The following is a 25,000-nucleotide window of genomic DNA, read 5'->3' as shown; positions in this document are numbered from 1 at the left end:
GAAATGAAATATGTGAGTCTTATTTGTTTATGACATTCTTAGTCAGCCATTTTTTTCATTATTTTATGCACTTCACAGTGAACATCGTAATTATTTCCCAAAGGAAATTATTATTTGCAAAGTATGAAGTTAATGCACTTTGTAATTAGTTTTATGTTTTATACACCTAGATTTTATGTTCAGATTTTTGCATTTTATTATTATTGTTATTTGATAAATCCATTTCTCTTGTTTTATGTAGTATAGCAAGGATTTTTTATATATATATGTTCTTTTGTTTCATTTTTACCACTTCCTTTCAGTTATTCCAGATAGAAAAAAAAAGAGATGTCTAAAGTAGTCAAACGCCGTGTCTTGGGTCGGTCCCCTAAGCAGAGGAGGATGGTTGACTTTTTCAGTAATCCGGAGACAAGAGCCTCAAAAGAAAGCACTCTGTCTCAGGCGGAGAAGAAGATAACAAAACCGGTTGCCACAGTGTTAGTTGTGAGATGTGTTCTGTGCTGAGGAGGTGGAGATGATGGGTTCTTTGCTATTGAAAAGGGACTCTGATGGAGTGAAAGGATCCGTGACGTGAAACCTCTCTGGCATTGATGTTTTTTGTTGTTTGTGTATTGTTATCTTCATTTGTTCACTTATTTTTGTTTTGTTTTTGTTTCTTTTAGATTATTTTTATCTTAATAGTATGTTTATTTCTTAGCTTTATTAGTAATTCATTTGCAAAGAGCACCATTTATATTAACACTTTGAGAAAAAAAGATCATAGCTTTTATTTTTACCATTGAAAAAGTGTAGTACTAGTTCATATGATTTCCCTACACAACAGTGAAAAAATACTGTAAAGCCTTTTTTTCAACCAGATCTCCTCAAGTCATCACAAAGAAACCAGAACCGGCAACAGTGTCCAATTTTATGCTGATGGATGATGAAGATTTTGACGACTTCTGTGACTTTGATATTGAACCGACATGTAAGAAAGGTAATTTTTCATTTTCTCCCCATGTAAAGTCTATTTTATATATGTAAGAAAAGTACTTTTTTTTTTTAGATGGAAGAAGGGAAATGTTTTTTAGTTATTATTATTTTTTAATCTTTGTAGTGTTCTCTATAAAAAAAATTTGAGATGAATTGCTCCTTGCCACAGTTGTATTTGAGGTATGAAGGAGAGGACACCGTTTAAGAATCTAACCTGTGAACTGTGGTATGGTCGAAAATGTTCTGATTTATGAATTTAAATTGAGATGTTAAATGCCCTCATGTTTATGTATTAGGAGTGTTTACATTGAAGTTGCTGTAATGTAGTATTGAAGTCTGAAGTATGATGAGGATTCTGTTTTATTGCCATTGTCATTTTTGTGTGAAAAATGAGTTAATAAGTTTTCATTTTAATGTCCAGTATTCCAGACATGAATACTGTAATGTTAATGGTGCAGTTAAGGTTTATCAAATTGTATATAATTAAATAAATATGTAATTCAGTTGCTAAAAACTTAATATTTATCAGTATTGCTATAAAACATCAGAAACAAAGAATGGAGTATTAGAGGCAGGTATATATGAAGTACCATGATCCGATACAAATATAATTCTCTGTCTGAAAATATGATGCAAAAACAGCACCAACTTTATTTTGTTTCATTTCATGTAATTTAGGTAAATCCCCAGCTGAAAAAACGAGCCCTGTAACAAATGAAGAGAAAGAGGAGATGACAGAGGAAGAAATCCCACCTACACAGAGCTTAGATAAAGGCAAGTGTGTTATTATCTTGGATTTTACATTGGTATATAAAGCAAGTATACACTTATATCCCTCTTTGTTTTGTTTTTTTCTCTCATTCTCATTGTCATTTTATTTTCTGTTTCTTCATATTATTTTATTTGTTAATTTGTCTTCCTTGGTCATCCTATTTGTCTTTTATCTTCACATTCTCTCTTTCTCCTTGACCTTTTCTCTTATTTTCACTTGTTTTCTGTCTGTGTATTTCTCATTCTCCCTTTCTCCTCCAATCTGGGATATTTCACCAAATTCTTTGTAAATATCATTTACCTTTAATCAGTCATTGTCACTTTATTTACTTAATTCCATATCACATTGCCTCCTATTACTAGTTTCTAATTATATCACCATTATTCTTTTAGGTAAATTATCTCTAAGTAAATCCAGTCCTGCAACAAAGGATGACAGTTCAAAGGAAGAAAAGAAGAAGGAAGAAATGGAGGAGGTGGATAAAGAGGAAGTACCAATAAAGAGGAAAACAAGGAGGAACAACAAAGTCATTATCAGTTCTGACGAGGAAGAGGATTTAGAGCACAGCATCGAAGACTTTTCGCCAGTCAAGAATGGGCCCGAGGTAAATGAGCATGGAGTCAGAGTGGTGTTTGGTTGTGAATCTTGTCTTTTGTTTAGTAAGTTTGCCTTATAGGAAGATTTTATGTGTCTTTTTCCTTTACCTGTCTCTGCAGTTTTGATTGTTAGTTTATTATGATGTTTCGATTACTAATTTTCTCAGAAGGAAAGCCAGAAGAGAACCAGTGGGAGCGATGATGATGTGGACTTTTTTGACTATGATGACGAAGAAGAAAGCAAAATAGAAGGGAATGAAGATGACTCTGAGAAAGAGAATAAGGGCATCTTCAAGGCAGCACCAGCAAGAAGAAACAGAAAGTCACTTTTAAGCATCTCATCGTTATCCAAGCCTCCTCTTGAAACAACGAATGAGATGGATGATGTGGACTTTTTTGAAAGTAGCGTAAGCCAGGTGATAAGCATTTCCATGGGTACTGTTATTCATAGAGACTGAAATCAAAAATGTTTTATTTTTCTCTCTCTCTCTCTTTTTTTAATCATTTTAGAGGTGACCTACCTTTTATGGTTATCTTATTACTGACATGGTTCATATATTGTTCAGATCTGTAGAGAAAAAAGGTGGCTCACTACTGTTAGAATGAGATAATTTGCAGAAACAAAAGGAGAAAAAGGATTGTTAAAGTCTATAAATTGCAGGCAGAAGATAAGTTTGCAGATGCTCCAGTCTCCTCTCCAACGGTAACACTAAGCACTCAGGAAGAGAATGAAATACTTTCATCTGCAATATCAGATGATGTACCCGTTGTTGATAACAAGGCTGGTAAGTAATAGTTGATACTTGTAAGATTATATCAGAGTTTGTTTTTAAGACTTGTTTATGCCTCTGAGATTACTTTACTTTGAACTTAACTTCTGCAGAAAGAAAACTTATCACACATTTATCATTGTCTTGCATGGAATACAAAGAAATGTCCAATTATGAATACAAAAAAAATAAATGTAACTCTGAATGCAATTTTTATGTCCCCTTTTTTTTTACTCTTTTAATTTTTAGAAAAAGAGATGAAAGAAGAAGTTGTGCAACCTCCCAGAAGCCCTGTTTTAACTACTAAAAGACCAAAACCTTCAGAAAGCCCTCAGGTTCCTTTGAAGCCTAGTGTTATCCAGCCCCAGACAGCCAAGCCTCTAGCAAAGACTTCCAGCTCAGGTGGCATGTCGATTGACCAGATACTCAAACACCCTGTTTTACGAGTGAGTTTTTGTGCGTTTTTATTCTTGTGGGATTGTATTTAATTAATGGTGCATTTCATGTGCAAGGAAATAGTTTAATGATGCGAAATAGTCATCTGTTGAAATTCAGTTTTAAGATATTTGATTTTAATCTGTTGTGTCTCTTTGGGGAAATGTGCCCCTTTGATATATTATACACTTAGAAAAAAAAAAAATTGATAATTTATTTTTCATATTCCATTTTTTTTCTGTAATTGGTGTAACTCTTGATTCCATGACATTTCAGGTGAGTGAGATGGAGGAGGAGGATTTTGGCATTTTAACAAACCTTAGATCATCATTATTTAACATGATGTCAGAGATGTTTATTAGCATTCCTGTTGAGACGCTCAAACAAGTGCCTGATTATGATTACATCAAACACATGAAAATTGTTAATGCATTCTCCAAAATTGCCAAACTTTTTGACCGAGGAAAAGAATTAATGTCCACAAGGATGGATGATTATGATGAGTGTGATGATCCTCATGGAATGAGTCTCAGTCCCAATGACAAGCATTATAGGAGGACAGTTCATAGCCTTAGTGTGAGCTCAATGGAAGATCAGTCTGGTAGTAGCTACAGTGTTAATGCTGCCAAGAGAAAAATAAACCTGGTTAGCGATCCTCCAGTGGCAAGCCAGCCTGACACTAGCATTGCCAGTCCCGCGTTCCGTCCCAAACTGGGGATTCTTACAAGCAACCCCAGTGCAGGGCGCTCCAGTGTGGGTGATTACAACTGTGGAGATAGCTTCTTTGATGTCTCCTTCACCCAAGAGACAGTTAATGGCACCCAAAATAAAGTTGTAGCACCCAAGACTGCTACTCCCAAATTTTCCTTTGGAGGAAAGAAAACCTTGAGTACAAGCACCCCATCTCTCCCAGAGCCCCTGAAGTTGAATATGCCCAGTAAAGGTAATTTTCTTAGCTTTTCTGCTTTCATGGATGTAAAATTTAATCTTAAGGAATATGAAACCATTTTCTAATATTTCGGCTAGAAGTCAAATGCAGAAGTTATTAGTTTATGATCGGTTAATGATCAGCTTAACAGTTGTATGAAATTGTGTATAATAATTTCTCTTGTAAAGTTGGGACCACTTCATAGGAAATTTAGTATTCCTAATCCAGATTAATTTTGATCAGTTACTCCTAGTCAGCATATTGAGGAGCCAGATCCATCAGAATTCCCTGATTTTAACATGGATTGTGATTTCCTTGATGAACCTCAGACACAGTACAATAATAAGGTAAGTACCCAAGACATTTGATTATCCATACCAAGATACTATTGAAAGAAGTAAAAGATTTAAACAACCAGTTTAGTATGTATATATCAATATGTAAAGGTTAACCTTATCTTCAGCTCATGTCATCACATGACCCTTTTACTCCATTTCAATCTTCCTAAAAAACTATGTTCTTGACCACAGAAGCCAGCCAGCGTTGGAAACTTTTCTCAGAAAACAAGTAGCAAGCCAGCTCCCATCAAGCCTGGAGACGTGAAAAATAATTCCCAAATGTTTGACGATGACTTTGATGATGATGACCTTGACGAGTCAATGACACTGGGGTCAGGAGTGAGGTGAGAGAGTTTATCTAGTTGTCTGCTTCATTCATTTCACTGAAATTATATACAGTTTGTAGTTGTAATTGATATGTGGTCTGTAATAGTATATCTATTGATAGTCTAAAAAGGCTGAGCTCATCATATCTTACATCATGCTTCAGGAGATACAAGGTACTGAAAAATTACAATGAGAATTCTGGGTCTGCTAATGTATTGTTTTTGTATTCAGATAATTGTGTGGGAAATCTGATTTATTGTGAAGAGCCTTTGTAAAATTGGGATTAGTGGCAAAAGGAAGTTTTACTGACCTTGAAAGTTATCAGACTTGCCATTGTATTTCTTTGAAGATCCAGCTTCTAGATTGGGCTTGGAGATTTTGAAGTTGTATTTTCCTTTACATTAGTTCTAATTACAGGTGAAAATAATTATTGATGTGAAGATGCTGCCATCACCTCCATTTTCTCTTCCAACATTTAAATGCCCTTTGATACATTTTCATGCTTGATCACTCAGCCTTAACCTCAAAAGACCACAGTTTCTCAGTGTATCCTTTACTACAAGCCATAAATCATCTAGAATTTTCAACTTTTCCTTGGGGTAAATTTGGTCTTTATTATTTGATTCTACACAACAGAAAATGCATGTTATGTGCTGGTATGCCAAATAGTTTGTATATGTGAAATACATTTTAATGAATAAAATAATGTCATAAGTAGCTCAGCCATACCTGGAGGTGTCTATATGGAGGGAAAGGAGGGGGTACAAGGGGAAGTGGGCAGGGGATGGGACAGTGGGTGTAATGGCCTCTGATGACTTGGAGGGGTGGCTTTAAAAGGAGGAGAAGCTACCCAGACACACAGCAGAAGAAGACCTAATGGATGAAGGGATCACTTTCTGTGGCCCTGAGGCTGGTAGAGAATTGTCAAGCAATACCAAATATACTAATTTACCCTCACTTTATCCCATTCATACTAAAAAAACAGACAGAAAAACAGCCAAGCACTGATACTTTATCAAAGTAACTCAGCTATAAGAGGAAATTAACTTTATGCCTTTATGTAGATGGCTTTAACTTTGATAATCCTCAAAGACACATATTTAATATATTATCACTTAGTGATGTCAGACTGTAATGGCTGTGATGGTATTTCTACAGGCCCTGTATCTCACTTTATTTTGTACACAGGTATTTGGATAATGGCAACATTGATTACACCAAAGTCATATACAAAACACCAAAGAAGAATGCTACTCCTTCGCCGAAGAAGAAAGGAATGGAAACACAGGCCCGATTTCATGGCAACATTAAGAATGATGGTCTTACTGGAGAGTTCAGTGGCATGAATTACCCACACACCAGAGAGATGTTAAAAGTAATTGATCAAATGTTCTATAATTTGAATCATTCTACTGTTGATTATTTTGATTACATCTTCATTACTGGTTTTATGTTTTTGAAGTATTAGAAGTATGGATTTTTATCACATATTCTTTGTATCAGTTAGAGCAACTATGATTTGCTGGAATAATTGTCTTTATGATTATCTGTATCTACATATTTTTGTGATGGAAGTTTTTATTATCCCTTGTGATTTATGAACAGTGACCTAAGAACAACGTTAATTGATCAAGTCTGTTGCTTGTATTTGAACTTATTTAATTTTGGTTATATTTCTCCATTACAGATATTTCACCAACGTTTTGGTCTCAAGAAGTTTCGAGAAAACCAGAAGGAAGTTATTAATGCAGCCCTTCTTGGGAAAGACTGTTTTGTCCTCATGCCGACAGGTGGCGGGAAAAGTTTATGCTATCAGGTAAGCTTCAGTTTGAATTTCATTAAATTATAAACAGATTGATGATTCTGTCAAGAAGATAACTAAATGCCAGGGTTCTTTCATGTAATTTTAGAACTTAAATTTTAAAATAATAAAACTATAATAGTCAGAAGGCTAGATGGTTCTGAAAACATTTATTGCTTAATTTGTTCATGGTTACAAAAAATCAGTGTGGGACTGGTACATTAACTGGCAGGAAAGCTTCAGATTGGCAGGATCTTCTGTGGCAAGCATACCATAAAATATAGCTGTAATAGTTAAAGGGTGGTTTAATAAACTAAAACAGTGCTGTTTACCAAATATAGTTAGATAGTAAGCAGTAGTGTAAATGTGTTGGTTATTTTTTATTGATATCTCTTTGTAATAGTTTTGCACTATTAAAGACAATAGTTTGTTACACTTTAATCTAAGCATAAACTGTAACTCATGTAACTCAGTATGAAAAGCCCACTAACGTTACATGTTGTGGGAAGCATTTTATATTGTTTTATGAGTTACATTTATTTTTTGGACGAATGCACTGTGTGACTTTGTTTTGACTATACATGATATAAAGATTTTTATTATTATAAAGAAAAGAAAGATATGCATTACTAATGTAATGGATTTCCCAAGCAGTTATCTACAATTCTACTTTCAAACATCATGTAAAACATAGTCCTTTCAAGCATCATATAAAACATATAAAACATATAAAAAATATAAAACATAGCCTTTCAATATTTATTTCATTACTTACTGCCTACATGAGTATGGGATGTTAAAATGTAAAATAGTTTGTATTTAACCCATTCGCGCCGGTTGACGTGCTGACACGTGGTCGAAAAAAGCCCCGGACCCGGGTGACGTCCTGGCATTTGCTACATTTTCGGCCCGCGCGCCGGGAGGCCAGTAGCGACGTGCTGAAACGTCCGCATTAGAATGATAGATTATTCTTAGTACAATTCGATTTTCATACTTGATTTGTCTTAGCTACTTTAGTTTATCCTTCTAAATAGTAGAAAATGGGATATAACGTAATATGAATGACGTCTCAGGTACATACGTAATCTTGATTACGGCATGGTGATTTCTGTTTCTGATTTGTTGAATATGATGATCTGAGTCGAAAGGCTATCGTAAAATCAATTGTAATTGGCCGAGGAATAAAAAAAAAAAAAAAAAAAAAAATTATATAACATCTTTTTGTTGCCCCACTAAAAGAAAATGACACTTGAAAAAACATTGCTGTTACTTGCATTCACTTGTATGCACATGTATGGTTGTTCATATTCTCTTTCTTTTCGTTTAGGAAGAAAAAAAAAATTGAAAAAAAAACTATGTTTGTTACCTCACTAGAAGAATGCTTCCACTTCCCATTGGTATTACAACATAGGAGTAAAGAATATGGAAAAAGTTCAATAGAATAACACTAAAAAAACAGTGCTATAACATCTTTTTCGACTGATATACATCCTCTGAACATAGCACTACTTTCTACACATGATTACACTTTAGACGCAATCACGCAAACCATAAGGATAGGGTGGGTGAAAAACGCTCTGCGAGCGTCAGAGCGACCGCGCGCAAATGGGTTAATAATATCAGGTGGGCATTTTTCACAGGGTTGGATCACTTTTGCATAGCATTTTTTTGGTAATAATACAAGCTACTTTTTCCCTTAGTCGTGTAATTATCATATCATTCCAAATTTTAATTGGTATCACTGCTAATATCTTGTGTATTAATAATATCTTAAGATGCCCAGCCCAGGCTGAACATGTTAAGATGTTACCTGTATCGCAAGATGTTCATCATCGGCTAGGCTCTTGAGTACGGGTGTCATGACATGCACAATGGCGCTAATTAGGCCTAAAAGACGGACATCATTGCATACATGACACAACACTGGCATCTGCTTATGAAGTATTATGGCTGTTACTACGTTAGCTTCAGAACTGCAGGGTACCAAAGTCAGCCTAAACCTGTATTTTGTGATAGGTTAAGATGTTTCTTCTATTATTTATTAGACTCAAGGTATGATATATGAGTTTATGTATCATATATTAGGAAAGGCATACTAATTAACATTTGGTATGATGCATAAGTTACACAACTGAAGGAGTAATAAGCTTGTCTTTGAGAAAGAAAAAAAACGGTGTGAAAGTAATGCAACCCCACGAAAAATGCCTGTTGTGGAAAGTTTAACAATATAAAAAATCAATACTTTTATGTATATACTTAGTTATTACCAATAATTCACTAGTCTGTCAGCTTCCCCATTCAACATTAGCATTTATTTTAATACATGAAAGAAATTATTGTACCTATATCTTCCTTTACAAATTATAGGTTTAACTCCTTGATTGCTAAGTCCAGCTTCCAGAGATTCCCTTTCTTTGGATTTGCTTTTTAGGTGTCTGTAGGTTTTGAATAGTATTTAAGTTTGTTACTTCTCTTGGACACTATTTTATGAATGCTAGTTCACTAGGCTGAAGTCACTGGTGGACAGATTAATTAATGCGACAACTAGCTTTACGATATATATTTCAAAAGGAAAGGCCAAATAATTTTGGAGGAGCTGTGTATATACTTGCACTAATTCTGTTTTGTTGTTTTTGTTAAAAAAAAACATCTTCTGTGGTTGAAAAGAATATCTGACTCATGTGATGGTGGTCATTTACCTATAATAATTTTGGCTAATGGATATTATATGGGATGTTAAGAGTAATTATGTCTTTCTAACCCAATGCTTTGCCTTTACTTTTTGAAGCTACCAGCATGTGTTGCGGAAGGTGTGAGCATTGTTGTCTCACCCCTCAAATCACTTATCCAGGACCAAGTGCAGAAATTGGCTTCATTGGATGTAAGTATTATATATCTTTGTTATGGATGTACATAATCTTATTTGTATATTAAAAACAATGTGTGTTGATGTCACATCATAAATGTTTTGGAAGATTTATATAATGTGTAAAATTGGATACCAAAGTAGTAATTCCATAAATATGATACAGTATGAGTGTACATTCTAATTCTAGTATTCAGCATTTTACAGAAATATTACATATATTTCCTTATCTTTGTTTAAACCAGATTCCAGCAGCTCGTTTATCCGGGGATGTGACACAGAGAGATGAAACTCTTGTTTATTCAGAGCTGATGAAACGTGAACCAGGTATAGTATAGGTGCTTTTGCAAAACCTTAACATCTTCTTAAAGTTATAGTCTGTATTTGTTGTTAAAAAGTCATCTAGTTATCAGTGGTAACTATGCTTGAGTAATAGACTGGCATACAATGAACTATTGATATTAAGAAATAGATATTTGTTGTGTTTAATGCTGTGGATTAATCCTTCCAGGTTTGAAGTTACTGTATGTCACACCAGAAAAGATTAGTGCCAGCCAGAAGTTCTGTAGTGTTCTAGAAAATCTCTACCAGAGACAGAAGTTGGGAAGGTTTGTCATTGATGAAGCCCATTGTGTCTCCCAGTGGGGACATGACTTCAGGTATGTCATATTTTAAGAAGAAAAAAAAAGTGGGTATGGTTTTAATACATATAAAATTTAATGTGTGTGTCTCATTTGAAAATTCATATTACTCTCTCTTCACAGACCTGACTACAAAAAGCTGAGTGTACTGCGACAGAGATATCCCAATGTTCCTGTTATTGCATTAACCGCCACAGCAACACCTCGCGTCAGAGTAGATATTCTGCACCAACTTGGTCTTACTAACCCTAAATGGTACTGTATAGTGTTTATTGTTTTTTTGTTTACCTTTATTTGCTTAAGAATGCAGCAGTTTCAATTATGTGAAGAAAAGTGTATCAATGATATTGGCATAAAGCTATGACCTATAATGAAATATTAATTAATATTTTAGAAGGCTTTTCACTTGAGAAGAGATCTATTTCATTTTTCAAAGTTTATTAACTATCAAAATGCCATTGAACAGCATGGACTATTTAACTGCTATTACTGCATTTCCCAAATACCAAATAGGTCATAAGGTTTAGCAATATAGAGAAATTATGATTTATACAAATGATTCTTTTACAGGTTCTTAAGTAGTTTTAACAGATCTAACCTGAAGTATGAAGTAATACCAAAAAAAGGAAAGAAAATCACCACAGAAGTTGCTGCTATTATCAAGGCCAAATACCCAGGTCAGTCGGGCATCGTTTACTGTCTCTCCAGAAAGGAATGTGATTCAACTGCTGATGACTTGGCCAGAGCTGGGATTAAGGTGAGTGTTGTGGTTCTCCCTTTAAGGTAGTACTTGTTATTTTTTCATGTATAAGAAAAAATATTTTATGTTTAAAAGTTTGTGTTATTTTAGAGGTGATTAATTTGAGAATATAGTGACGTTTGTTATTTGGGGGATTTGAAAGTAGTTTCCTGGGTATTTGTATTATTATATGTAATAGAATTTCAAAACCATTTTCACGATTTTTGTTTTGATATTAAATACACAATTATTTTTAGGCGGTCAGCTACCATGCTGGCTTAACAGATAATCAAAGGGTCAACGTTCAGACCCAGTGGATCAACGACAAGTTCAAAGTAAGTCTGTAATAATTTTTCTTGTTGTTACAGTGAGAAGCAAAAATGAGATATGTTTGACAGTCTTTTTTCTTCTACATTTTCATGAAGTGGTTACTTGGTTACTTACTTACTTGGTGGTAATTACAGTATGAGCCCTATTAGTGGCTCATGCCAGGGCCATCCTGGGGACTGCCCGTTCTACTTGTAATTTTTTTTTCTTCTTTTTTTTTCTTCAGGTTGTCTGTGCAACAATAGCCTTTGGTATGGGCATAGACAAACCGGATGTACGCTTTGTGATTCACTATTCGCTGCCCAAGAGCATAGAAGGGTATTACCAGGAATCAGGTAGAGCAGGCAGGGATGGAGAGATAGCAGATTGTATTCTGTTCTATTGTTATGCAGACATGCACCGCCTCAGAAAGATGATTGACAGTAAGTTGTGATTTTTTCTTTTTCTAATATTGGTACACACATACAGACACACGCACATGCATGCACACACGCATGCACATACAGACACACGCACACACACAGACAGGCACACACACAAGCACAGACAGGCACATGCACATGCACACAGACACACACACACAGACATGCACACACAGACACGCACGCACCCACACGCACGCACGCACGCACGCACGCACGCACGCACGCACGCACTCACTCACTCACTCACTCACTCACACACACACACACACACACACACACACACACACACACACACACACACACACACACACACACACACACACACACACACACACACACACACACATACACACACACACACACACACACACACACACACACACACACACACACACACACACACACACACACACATATATATATATATATGAGGATTAAGTAATCTAATTGAAAATTTGTCAGCATTATTGACAGTCCTGGAAAATTTCTGTTCATAACAGTGGACAGAGAGAACTGGGAAGCCAAAAAGACTCACTACGACAACTTATGGCGGATGGTGGCGTACTGTGAGAACAAGATGGACTGTAGACGAACACAGCTACTCAACTACTTTGGAGAAATTTTCAGCAGGGAGAAATGCAAGATGGACAGGGTCACAGCTTGTGATAATTGCAAACATCATGTAAGTAATGAAGTTGCAATTATTAAATCAGTTACCTTTTATCAAGGCATTTTGTATTATGCTATATTAGCACATTGTGTATTGTATAGTATAGTATGTGCAATTATAATGGGACACATCAGGCTATGTTAGAGTATGGGATTCTTTACTTTAACACTTTTCATGGCTTTAGATTCATTTCCCTTATTGCTGCTAGAATCTGAGGAGTAAGGTAAGAACTTATTCTAGATCTTTTTTTTTTAAGATTATCTGTCTCTTGGTTTGAAGGGAGAATGTTTCCATATATTTGTCTTAGGTTTTGGTTGGAGTTCTTGTCATCTCACTTTTTCGGCCATTTTGTTTGGTGGAATTTCACATTTATATTGCTTATGCCTCTTATGTGTAAATTTTGTAATATACAAGAAAGAAAATGAAATTGAATTTTGAAAAAAAGATTATCAGTCATTTTCTTTCCTGTTCCATCACTATATTTCTTATTTCCATTTTTGACGCATGAAACAGGAATCTTATCACAAAGTTGATGTCACCCGAGAGGCCAGAGCCATCCTCCAGGCAGTGAAGCAGCTGTGCACTGGTGGCAGGTGGTCCAACAACTTCACTCTCAACCATTTTGTTGACATTTTTAAAGGTTCTGAGGCCAAGAAAGTTGTTGATAATGGTAAGTGAACACTACTACATATCTTTGTATGATGCTCATGCACATATTCTCTCAGCCAAACAGAGCAAGTTCAAGCAATATATTTAATTATCTTAGTTTGGACATGGTAAATAAAAAATCAGTGATTTTCTGAAGTGTATGAAAGACATGAATTATTCCATAACGTATATTTTCTCAGGCCACAACAGACATCCTTTGCATGGAATAGGCAAGTCATGGTCCCGTGGTGAGGTCGAGCGCCTCTTCAGAAGACTAGTCCTAGAGAGCTACTTGCAAGAGGACATGGTCATAACAAGAGACGAAATGGCCTTTGCATACCTTCGTCCTGGTTCAAAGTGCCAGGAGTTCTTGAGCAATGCCAATGCCAAGGTAAGTATGGATAGATAGAAATGTCAAAATTTAAAATTCTTTCTTTTACTTAATCATTTATGCTTTTGAAATTTTAGGCTGCAATTTTTTTCATGCCTGTGTGATATCAAGGGGAATACATGGATAGTTTTCAAGGGATGCATTTGAACTTTTGATTTTAATGATACTCATATGCACACCCAAACAGTTTGAGTTTGAGATGAAGGGAGCAGCGAAGGACAACCAGAATGATGCCAATGATGCAGAGCTTGCAGAGAATGAAGATGAAGAACTTAAGCAATTGCAGAACGAGTGTTACCAAGCTCTGCTCCAGACTGTTAAGGAACTTGCTGCAGCCAAGGGTGTCAGCTACACTAATATTATCAACATGGTGGCCTTGAGGTACAGTGATACTGATATATATATATGGATGTAATATACACTGTATCTACTGGCTTAGTGCTGATAATTTATTACTTACAAATAGTGTAAAAAAATTGGGTTGTTTTGACTGGAATGGCTGGGAAATATTCCAGATATCACATCCTCTGCTCTTACTAAAATTTGCATATCTTGAAAATATATTGTTTCTCTCCATTTTTGTCAGATTGATGTCAAAATCCCTTCCCGAGAGTGAGGAAGAGATGCTTAGAATACCTCACGTAACTAAGGCAAACTTCGACAAGTATGGTCACTCTTTGCTTGATGTCACACAGCGTTTTGCTGCTCAGAAATTAGGTGAGTTTAATTCGTAGGTAATGATGATGATGAAATTTTTGTTCCTTGAATATCAGTCTTTGGATTGTCATATTTTCCTTTAATGAATGTAAATTTGGCTGTCATGTTCAATTTATTGTTTTGTTTTGATCAACTAGCTTATTAAACATACCATGATTTTATGTCACGTCTTTACTTTTGATTTTATATTCAGTTATTATGATTATCATAATTGTTTTGTTAGTTATGATTATGAGCAGTAGCTGATATTATTATTATTATTTTTATTTTTTATTGTTATTATTTTTTTAAATTATTATTTTATTATTGTTATTGTTGTTGTTATTGTTATTATTATTGTTATTATTATTATTATTATTATTATTATTATTATTATTATTATTATTATTATTGGCAGATAAACCCACTATACACAAAACATATCTATTAGAAGATAAGGCAACAGTCTAAGAATATGGAATGCCCATATTCTTAGACATCCCATACTCTTAGACTATTGCCTTACACTGGCTACCCGTCTCATATACCGCCCGACCTGGTGACTTGACCTGGTCTGCCTCGATGTCAGTCACTTGCTCGCTCCTGTCTTCGTTACCACTTACATGTCCTCACCTGCTCTGCTTGTACCATGTTGCTTAATCGTTTTTCCCCTTATATACTTGCCTCTCACCTTTCTTCTCAGACCTGAAGATGAAATCCAGGTGGATTTCGAAACTGGTCCCATCTTCTAATAAATACGCTGTGTGTGTAGTGGGTTTATCTGCCATTTTATCAACACGGAAGTGTGTTTTGCCAGTTATTATTATTATTATTATTATTATTATTGCCATGATTATTATTATAATTTTTATATATTCTTAAAAATATTACTATTATTATTTTGACATTTATTATCCATATTACCATTATTATGTTATTTTCACTATGTTATTATTGTTCTCATTGTAAAGATTTTCATATTTTTGCTATCACTATTTTTTTTTTAACAGTTATTCTAAGCGATAGAGCTGATGCAGAATTTGATGAATCTGGTTTTAATGACGGGGATGGAGACACAACTGGATGGCTTAGCTCTGTTTCTGCTCCTGTTCCTTCATCAAGTTCCTCTCCTTACTTTGGAAGAGGAAGCCTGACTCGTAAATTTGGCAGAGGGTAAGTTTAGTTGCGCGGTTGTGTTCACGAGCAAAACTGAGAGTTTGAATTTCATCTGATATTTTCAAAGAGAAATCTGAATAAATAATATTTATGTATTTAATTGAAAAATGGCCTTGCAGTGTAAAACGAAAAAGGAAATACACTGGGGGAGCAAAACGCGGAAAGTACAGCAGGAACAGCTCAGGAGACACCACCTCGGCTGGCTATAGTCCTACCAAGACTTCTCGCTCAAGAGGCGCAAGCTCTCGTGCTGGTTCCTCAGCAGGTCGGGGACAGACCAGAGGGACCAGAGGAACAGGCTCAAGAGGAGCCGGGAGAGGGGCTGCGAGAGGAAGCCAATCGGGTGGAAAGCTCGGCCTATTGAACATTCCAACACCACGGTCCTTCATGCCACAGCCCAGAGTTGTGCAGCTTTGAGCATGGGAAAATGGGAATCTCTATTCAACATGAGTTAAATGTAGAACATGTGTAAGATATCACCTAGGTCATCTGTCATACATTTTGCAGTATTCATTTTGTTCTTCAGTGGAAGTGCCTCATTTTTGTTTCTGCAGAATTGTAGTTCTTAATGTAATAGAAAATTTCTTCCTCATCCAAATTTTATGTACTTTTAGAATACTTGATCATCATTACCAAATTTGTGCCGTAAGTAAATTACTTTACTTATGACACTATAAGATAATATGGATATTATATATTTCTATTTTTAAACATTGTATAAAAATATAGTGATACTGTTTCAGCGGAAAACATATTTCTGTCTTCCAAGGAGAAAATTACTTTAGTCTTGGGTAGTCCTGTTTACCTGAAAAATAATTATATAGGAGATTACTTGCATCTGTTCATTCATTGTTTTAATTAACACTTCATTAAACCTTTCTTTAGTATGTCAGCTACCTCAAGGACAATTTTATTCCAGATGTCAACTATTAAATTTCTCTTTTGTGATACATGACATATTTGTTACATATCCTTGAAGAAAAAATATTTATGTAGTTCCTGCCCTATCTCTGTTGTATGAATTAGCAATGTATAATTCATTTTTCAGGATACAAATGGGACCAGTTCATACTGCATAAGGTATATGAAAACCATCTTAACAGGAATATATATAGATATATATATATATTTATTTTACATTTCATAAACATTTTCAACAACATTAAATATGTGAATCTTTGCTATTGTGTCTTTATCTAACATGGACAAATAAACCTACAATGTGTACATAAATAAATAAATGAGATGTTATTTATTTATTTATATATAATTATATATATTTATACATATATATATATAGTTATGGAAATATCAGAACAATACAAACTGCAGCCCCCCAAAATCTTACAAAATACAAAATAGAATACTGAAAATAGTAACAAAAGATAACATACAATTACCATCATTTACTCTCAAACAAAAATTGTGCAGCTACTTAAAAATCATTTTTTTTTTTTAATTCTACAAAATGCTTCAAACACTTTTTCCTCACATAATGATCTGGCTGGGATTTACACAACTGTAGGACAAAGAAGCAAAGTTAAAGACTCCTTGAGCACTACCAATAGTAGCAGATATGTAAAGAGCAGAAGGCTTAGACTCACTGATTTATTTATATAAAAGTCCCTATGAATGCCAACACTGGAAGGCTTAGATCTAAACTCTGTCCTGCTGGTGAGGAAACCCTCAACATTGAGTGGCTTTCTGACATCTGGTTTTAAGATGAATCACTAGGGTTGCATTTGCAATGTTACTCCAGTTACTTTTGATGGTGATACATTCTGTAAACATAAATTTTCTTGAGCTGTGTTAATACAAGGCTGATATATTTTCTCTAATAGGGTTTTATATGTATTAACCCTCTCTGGACGGGTGGTACATTACTGTACCGCTCATTCAAAAGCCCGGTGGCCGGGCGGCACAATATGGTGCCAGCCATTTAATTGATTTAGGCCTAAGCGTTCGAAAGCCCCGGCATTGTGACATGCAAGGCTGGAATGCCCCCGTCGTGAGTGGGTTAATTCATCCTAACACATGGCACTGTTGCTGCAGTTTCCTTATAATATCACAGCACGCTTGAATTTCTGTAAATCCGATTCTGATAATTTCTGAGATTATTTGACAAGTAACTGCACAGAAACAAAGCAATCACACAAACCACCAAAGAGACATCAGGATATACCTTTGTGAGGACTTTTATTAGATGCTTCAGGTATCTCTAAAGGCTACACATTTATTCATGTACAGAACAATGTGTGAAGAATGAATTATATAATTTAGAAATATATATGGTACATAACAAGGGGATTTACAATGATTTATACACTTCTTGAAGACAAAGAAAAGTGAAGACTTCAAGTGTTGAATTTCACTTTCTTTTCAATACCTTGCTGATTACTTCAATATAACAAACTAAAGAGTTCAACTGCTAAAGTTACAGACAACCTGAAATAATCTACCAATCAGTTAACATGTATCAATGCAGTAAAGAATGCTTTTAACCGTTCTATTGTTAGACTTTAAAAGCTACTTGTCATGTCAACAGCTATGGTCATTAGTTCTCAATTATCCAGATAGCTATGAAATTGATCCTTTAACCCTTGGATTACAGAAAGGGAAACGTAATTACATGAAAATTTATCAAAAATCACACAGATTCATAAATGGTCTTTCGTAAAACTCCTCAGATGCAGTTGTTAATCTTTCCAACATAATTTTTCTTTCACCGCTTCCAAAAGATTGCAGATCATAGGCACTTTTACAATTAATTTAGTAAAAATAAATTCCTCGTTTTGTTTTTTCTTGGTAATAAGACTTCATAGCAGTATGACTTCATACCTTTTACATACACATAAAAGATTGTTTTCATTCCACCAAATCAAGATCAAGTCTCTCAGTCACTCACTCACGCTCTCTCACTCACTCTCAGTCACACACAAACACAAACACACACACACACAAACACACACATACACAAACAAACACAAACACACACACACACACACACACACACACACACACACACACACACACACACACACACACACACACACACACACACACACACACACACACACACACACACACATTAATATTGGAACTCGACAAGATAATTTGCACAGAAAATGTATTATTACCTACATGAACCATAAACATTAAAATTAAATGGGAAACTTTGCACACTTTACATCAAGAAATAAGTTTTTGCATCGGCTAAATTACACATTATGAAGATATGCACAAAGGGTAAGCATTGTACAGTAGCACCTTGCAATCTTTGCTTTTTTTCTTTTTTCATCTCAGACAGATCTCTTTTTGTCCTAGATTTTGGTAAGCTTGCATTCTTTCTTTACCTTTACATAGTCTATGATCTCACAGGTATAGATTTCATTAGAGACTTTTTTATCTGTGTTTTTTAGGCAGGACTCATTAAGTATTATACATTAGTGGGTTTGAACTCTTCCTCATGTGGTTTTTAATTTCTCTGTTTCATTTTCTAAATAATTAATTTGTTACAATACCATTTCAATTTCAACAAATTATTTTTCAAAACAAGAAGTCATAAATGGGAAATAATTTTCTTATGATTGGCATTTTCTTCTCTTTTTTTGTTCTGTCTCCTGCTCATTAACCCAATAACTATGAACTCAAATTTATGCTTCCAGCCTTCAATGAAATAGGGCTACACAAAGGTAAATAGAGATTTAAATAAAGTTTCAAATAAAAAGAATTCTTTCTTCACTCTTCAATTCTCTATATGTATATCTTGTCTTACATGACACAAATAAAGTAAATCTTGTTTTACATCACACAAATAATCATAATTTCAAACTTTTTTTTTTGCCATTTACAGAACACTATGAGGATGGCCAGATTTCTTCATTACAAAGTTCTCAGGTTACTACCAAGTGAGATTTTTAACAAAAGTTTTTAAATAATTTCTACTGGATGAATATGGCCCCTCAATTTAGAATTTCCATTCACCAGGCAAAGCAATTTTGAAAATAGCGGATTCTTGTGATTAAAAAGATATGTAATACCAATAACCAAAGTCTGCCCATTTGACTTATTTTTGAACTATGATGCTGGAAATTTATGTTCCATTTGTTTGACAGTCCATTATATCCTATTAATTTACATTGATTGGTTTACCCATTTTATAAAAAGTCACGAGGACTAAATCATGTATTAACAGCCTTTGTAAATCCAGGAGAGGACGCCCTTTTAAAATATAAAAAGGCACTGGTTTCTCAGCATCTTCACGGATTATCCTTATGACATTGGTGACAAAAATGTGCACTATTTATCATACTTATCACCATTTTTAAGGCAGGAGGGTGGGGGGGGGGGTTATGCTGCATCTTATATCACTCGGTCCATTTTTATATGCCTTCACACAAATTATACTTAATGGGTCACATAACTAAATAATGAGTTTCCGTAGTGTCTTACAGAGGGGCTAAGGACTACACTTCCACAAATAACATTTTCAATACAAATAAGATGCAGAGCTATCTGAGCTTAAATAGAATGACTACTAAGACACTTCCCTAATCCTAAAAATAATATTCAGACAATGTGTGTTCTTCCAAAAACTAAATTTTGCTTACATATAGAACTGAATGTTTTTTTGTCTGATATGAAAAACTAGCTACAAAATAAAATGGTGTAAAACGGCTTCAAGGTATATTTGTACTTAGGACATGAATAACTATTTCTTTGAGCTGAACTCTTAAAAAACAAGAAGCAATATCTTAGCAAGCCATAATAAAAAAATATTTAAGATCAGGTTTGGTCAAACAGTGGACTGAATCCCAAGTGTTATCGAGCATGATTCTGTCTTAAGTAAAACCGTTTACCAGTTGCGTCATCAAAAACCACCAAAGCAGAAACATCCAGCCACAAAAACACAGTGCTACAGCACATTCTTTGGATTGTCTTACTCTATAACCTTTGACCTCATTTCGTAAAAACTGCCTGATGTTCATTCAGGTACCATCCTTTGCTTATTGTATGGTTTGAAAGAGCATATTTGCTAGTTAAAAGTTCTTACAGATCAGATTATATATCAATTGGCACAAATTAGTGGTGAATAAGCTTTAGACTTTACAAAATAAGGTATATGCATTATAATAAAAAAAAAAAAAGTATTTAAAAATCAAGCTTATCTGTCACTTTTATATGATGCTGAAGTCTCAAACACACTGGTTCTAACATCTTTAAGATAACCCAAGTACTGACACAAAAGCACTTCAGACATAAAAATAATTGGAAAATAAGCTCTCCTGGTGCTGCCATTATATAACTTTTACATGTTCACAAAAGAAAGCAATGCATAAGAAACAAAGAGATTCTTTCAGCACGGAACAAAACAATTCACATTATTATGCCACAAAAGTCTGACTTCTGTATTTTTTTATAATATTCATCTAGTAAATATGTTTTGAGACAGTGAATGTATTGTATAACTGTGCTGAAATCTTTTTTTTTTCATAAATTATAAAATGGTTTAAAACCAATGAATATAATTTTTCTTTGGCTTAATTTAAAATAAATTTCTTAAAATCTTTTTCCAGTTGATATGTAAGTACCAATTTTACAAAATCTACAACAGAACAAAATAAATACCTACTGCATTCACCTATCAATATACAACAACTACACATTGCATGCTAAATAACTTCAGAAAACCCAATGATTCTAAACACACAAGCACTGTAACTGCAACATTAACACTAAATTAGACTGCAATATGTTAATAGTACGATATCTGGTTTGTACACACCCCAAGAATATAAGAATAGATCACCTATATTTCCTAGAAGTTGATTTCTGTGACTTCACAAATGACTGGTCCTGGAATAAGATGTTTAATATTTGAGATGGAGAGGAAATCGTCTATGCACAAGTAACAACAATAACAACAACACCAAAGAAGATAGTTGCCTACTAATCTAAGTACTGGGTTGTTTACAAATCTATTTATTAATTGCACTCGCTTCCTGAATGACAGCCACTTTCTGAAAGAACATTTACAAGGGCTTGTGTAACTGGCTGTTCGTTTTGGACGGACTCAGTCTCAACATCAAGTAGATGTACCGTTTTAAATAATCATCTAAAAAATAAATATCAATGTTAATAATCATGATATTAGACATGTATTGAAATTATAACAATGATAATCACCTGCCTTTCATATTGTGTGTAAATCAAATCTCATCTAAATGCATACATCTATTATTTTTCATAAGCCTAAAATCTATTCATCCTTTCCCTAAAAATATTTGTACATATTGCACGGTGAACATATGAAGAAGGTTGATCACATAAATAATTGTGGTACACTCTAGGAAGCACAAAGTGACAAGGTAAACTGTCACAGACCCCAATCAAGCAGGCAGTTTCTTCTGCAATGCATTGCTCTTTAAATTATCAGCACTGTGGGACAGCAACATTTGGGTGCTGGAAGCTTCAGGGTCCTCGCTGCAGTGGAACAGTACTTGGTGAGTGGAGAGGTCTATTGCAGATGAAAACTGTAAGTGGCATACTTGGCATTCAAAACAATCTTCCTCGTGTTCCACTTTGCAAATGTCTTCCTCACATTCTATCTTACAGATTACACTATTATCACATTCAACTTTGCAGCTTGGATCCTTTTTATCTGAGAGGTTTGTTTGAGGACATTGCAGGAGTACACTTTTGATCAAATTTTTGTCATCTTGCAAGTCATTTTGAGTGTTAACATCAGTCTGCAATTCCCCATCTGTGTTTCCACTTACTAACATTTCACGCAAAATATCTGGGACACTCTGAGTCTCTTGTTCTCTTTCTGAAATGCTCTCAGAATGATTGGCTTCAGCTAATATCTTGAAATTTTGCAGCATGCGGCTGAACAAAAAGTTTGTTTCTACTTTTGGCATATCACAGTCATTCTCTGTCTTAATTTCTTCACCGGCTGGCTTTAACAGGTATTCCTTTAGGAGGCTCTGTTGTTCACTGGCATTAGAATCTAAAAGAACTTGGCTACCATTGGCATCGCCTTCTTGGGGTCCTTTTCCTGACATTGATGATCCCCTACTTCCCCTTATGGAGTTCCTTACCTTGGTTTTGGTTCCTTCTGATACTGCCACCTCCCTCTGGACCTGATACCTTTGACTTTTATTACCTGGAGCTTTTCTGCTTCTCCCTTTGAATTCTTTCACTTTACCCTGGTCTTTAGTTACTGCTCTGTTTTCATTCTTCACTCTCAGGTTCCTTGCAGATTGTTTTCCATGACAACTACTTAATTTTTCTTGGTCTTTGCTGATAATCAGCTGAAGGAGCCTTGAAGGAGCTACTGAATCTGACTGATCTTTACAGTCTAATTCCTTTGCACACACCGACTCTTGATTTAGTGTTGCGATGTTCTCTCTTTTTGAAGAACTGGGATTACTTTGTGACTTCTTTTTTCTTCTCTCTGACTTTCGCCTTTTTGTATTAGGTAATCCATTGGCTGCTTTCTTTCTCGATCTATTTGGCTTCCAATCTAAATCATCTGCTTCGCTATGGGATGACTCAGTTGTTGACTGTTCTGAAGTAGTGTGATTATGATTCTTATCATTCTGCAAAGATGCTCCGGCTGCACAACTCGCCTTTTGTTGAATAGAGAGAGATATTCTGTGTAAAAGTGCAGACGAGTGAAATTCACTCAAGGGCAAGTCTTCAGCATTTGGCCCTATCATGGAGTTATGCAAGATTTTGCCAATACCATTTAACTCACAGATCCTCCTTTTGCTGATCTCATTCCAATTCCCTTTAGTGTTACAATTTTTAAGTTGCAAGACCAATGCAAGAAGGATTGTGCTGCAAGGTGTTTCAAAGTCTGTGGTGTTTGCATGACTATGTTTGAAACTCTTTGATTTTACTCCTGTTTTATAGTTAAGGCTCTTCATCAACTCCACTACTTCAAGATCCTGGCAGTCATGCACTGGCCTCATGGACGGAATGTTCTTGCTCTCAGCTTGAGCATCGAGATATAATTCCTTCAAGAGAGCAGCGTAAGGGTAATGGACTTCCAGGTACTTGAGCTGGTTGAAGAGTCTTGGAGGCAGGGGTTCTGATACTGGGTCCTGAATGGTGCCTATCCTGTCACAGAGAATTTTCAAGCATGTTGCATAAGGACAGACAACAGCTAAGTCTGAATCCGAGTACGATCTTGCGAGCGAAGGAGGAGCCTTCTGAGTAGCTCTGAATTTCTTCCTGTTATTCTTTGCTTTAGTTTCTTTTCTTGAATCATTAACCGTTTCGACACTTACGCCCCAGCATTTTTTACTTCTGTTCTTCTTCTCCTTTGGGAGTTTCCTCTTGCTCATTCTCGCTTCATCGTTATTCTCTGATTTGTACTCTGTCTCTACAAAATCCATTACGTTGAGCTCGGCTTCGTCTTCCTGCAACATCTCACACTCCGGCACCCTGCCTGGATCCCAGTCCCTTGGAATCATGTGCATCTTTCCTCTGTGCATCTCTAGGGTCATTGAGAATCAGGAGAAGAAACTTGTAAAGGGAAGTCATGAAATCGCCAGCCGGAGAAGCTTGGGATAACAAACATACTGCGTAATTTTGTAGGCCTAACCATCATCCCTGACAACTTCAGAAAGAAGTACAAGCATAAAGACTCATTTGTCCCTTCTTCCATTGATGTGATTACCATGCAGGAAGATGATGGGGTTTCCTTTTGAACCAAACATTGTGCCCTGTGGAAAAAAAAGAAAAATATTTAAGACTACAGATATCATGGAATAGTTAATCTCTATATCCCTTGTAGCCCTTTAAAGTATAAATAATGCATTTCCATAGTTTCTTTGGCAAATCTTAACCCATCCACTACAGGCATTTTTATCATCTTAAGATGGCCCATATAAAAAAAAAAAAAAAAAATAAATAAATAAATAAAATAAATAAAAGGAAAAAAATGGAAATTAAAATGCAAATTTCTCTTTAATCCACAAACCTAGCTAAAATGCAGCATTTCCTGTAGGGATTTCAGAGTAATGTGTCAAAATTCCCTAGTATGTTGTGTCCTAAATAACACTTTATTTTCTAGAACTTTGTTATTCATTGCATACCATGAGGACTGCGATTTTGTTAATTGGGAGAGGGAGAAGGAGAGGAGGAGAGGGGGAGAGGAAGAGGAGTAGGGAGAGGAGGAGGAGTAGGAAGAGGAGGAGGAGGAAGAGGAAGAGGAAGAGGAGGAGGAGGAGGAGGAGGAGGAGGAGGAGGAGGAGGAGGAGGAGGAGGAGGAGGAGGAGGAGGAGGAGGAGAGGAGGAGGAGAGGAGGAGGAGGAGAGGAGGAGGAGGAGGAGGAGGAGGAGGAGGAGGAGGAGGAGGAGGAGGAGGGAGGAGGAGGAGGAGGAGGAGGAGGAGGAGGAGGAGGAGGAGGAGGAGGAGGAGGAGGAGGAGGAGGAGGGGAGGAGGAGGGGGAGCAGGAGAAGAAAGAGGAGGAA

At 35.5% G+C, this 25,000-nt stretch overlaps 2 protein-coding genes across 8 annotated transcripts in view; one reads left to right on the top strand and one right to left on the bottom strand.

Moving 5' to 3' along the window:
- The window catches only part of Blm (Bloom syndrome helicase), a 19,064-nt gene extending 2,366 nt beyond the window's left edge, over nucleotides 1-16,698 (top strand). For 2 of the 7 annotated variants that reach the window (XM_043010153.2, XM_043010154.2), the window contains exons 2-27: nucleotides 303-476; nucleotides 858-976; nucleotides 1,651-1,746; nucleotides 2,137-2,348; nucleotides 2,508-2,756; nucleotides 3,002-3,125; nucleotides 3,360-3,556; nucleotides 3,822-4,488; nucleotides 4,717-4,820; nucleotides 5,004-5,155; nucleotides 6,327-6,513; nucleotides 6,826-6,954; nucleotides 9,728-9,820; nucleotides 10,051-10,132; nucleotides 10,317-10,464; nucleotides 10,570-10,701; nucleotides 11,017-11,203; nucleotides 11,443-11,520; nucleotides 11,739-11,934; nucleotides 12,438-12,619; nucleotides 13,121-13,277; nucleotides 13,456-13,646; nucleotides 13,834-14,027; nucleotides 14,233-14,363; nucleotides 15,353-15,515; nucleotides 15,638-16,698. In XM_043010153.2, coding sequence (XP_042866087.2) covers nucleotides 328-476; nucleotides 858-976; nucleotides 1,651-1,746; nucleotides 2,137-2,348; nucleotides 2,508-2,756; nucleotides 3,002-3,125; nucleotides 3,360-3,556; nucleotides 3,822-4,488; nucleotides 4,717-4,820; nucleotides 5,004-5,155; nucleotides 6,327-6,513; nucleotides 6,826-6,954; nucleotides 9,728-9,820; nucleotides 10,051-10,132; nucleotides 10,317-10,464; nucleotides 10,570-10,701; nucleotides 11,017-11,203; nucleotides 11,443-11,520; nucleotides 11,739-11,934; nucleotides 12,438-12,619; nucleotides 13,121-13,277; nucleotides 13,456-13,646; nucleotides 13,834-14,027; nucleotides 14,233-14,363; nucleotides 15,353-15,515; nucleotides 15,638-15,935 — 4,617 coding nt within the window. In that variant the 5' untranslated portion in view covers nucleotides 303-327 and the 3' untranslated portion in view covers nucleotides 15,936-16,698. The remainder of the gene's footprint in view (nucleotides 1-302; nucleotides 477-857; nucleotides 977-1,650; nucleotides 1,747-2,136; nucleotides 2,349-2,507; nucleotides 2,757-3,001; nucleotides 3,126-3,359; nucleotides 3,557-3,821; nucleotides 4,489-4,716; nucleotides 4,821-5,003; nucleotides 5,156-6,326; nucleotides 6,514-6,825; nucleotides 6,955-9,727; nucleotides 9,821-10,050; nucleotides 10,133-10,316; nucleotides 10,465-10,569; nucleotides 10,702-11,016; nucleotides 11,204-11,442; nucleotides 11,521-11,738; nucleotides 11,935-12,437; nucleotides 12,620-13,120; nucleotides 13,278-13,455; nucleotides 13,647-13,833; nucleotides 14,028-14,232; nucleotides 14,364-15,352; nucleotides 15,516-15,637) is intronic. The other 5 variants (XM_043010156.2, XM_043010157.2, XM_043010155.2 and 2 more) reach the window with 5 other exon arrangements.
- A 1,836-nt stretch (nucleotides 16,699-18,534) lies between these two features.
- The window catches only part of LOC122249366 (uncharacterized), an 8,600-nt gene continuing 2,134 nt past the window's right edge, over nucleotides 18,535-25,000 (bottom strand). Inside the window, exon 2 of the mRNA XM_043010159.2 lies at nucleotides 18,535-24,250. Coding sequence (XP_042866093.2) covers nucleotides 21,908-24,031 — 2,124 coding nt within the window. The 5' untranslated portion in view covers nucleotides 24,032-24,250 and the 3' untranslated portion in view covers nucleotides 18,535-21,907. The remainder of the gene's footprint in view (nucleotides 24,251-25,000) is intronic.

Source organism: Penaeus japonicus, unplaced genomic scaffold (assembly GCF_977035675.1).
Source record: "Penaeus japonicus unplaced genomic scaffold, GWHDUDI00000001_assembly GWHDUDI00000024, whole genome shotgun sequence".
NCBI lineage: Eukaryota > Metazoa > Arthropoda > Malacostraca > Decapoda > Penaeidae > Penaeus > Penaeus japonicus.
Note: the sequence above shows the minus strand (reverse complement) of the source record. Positions and strands in the feature narration are given on the sequence as shown.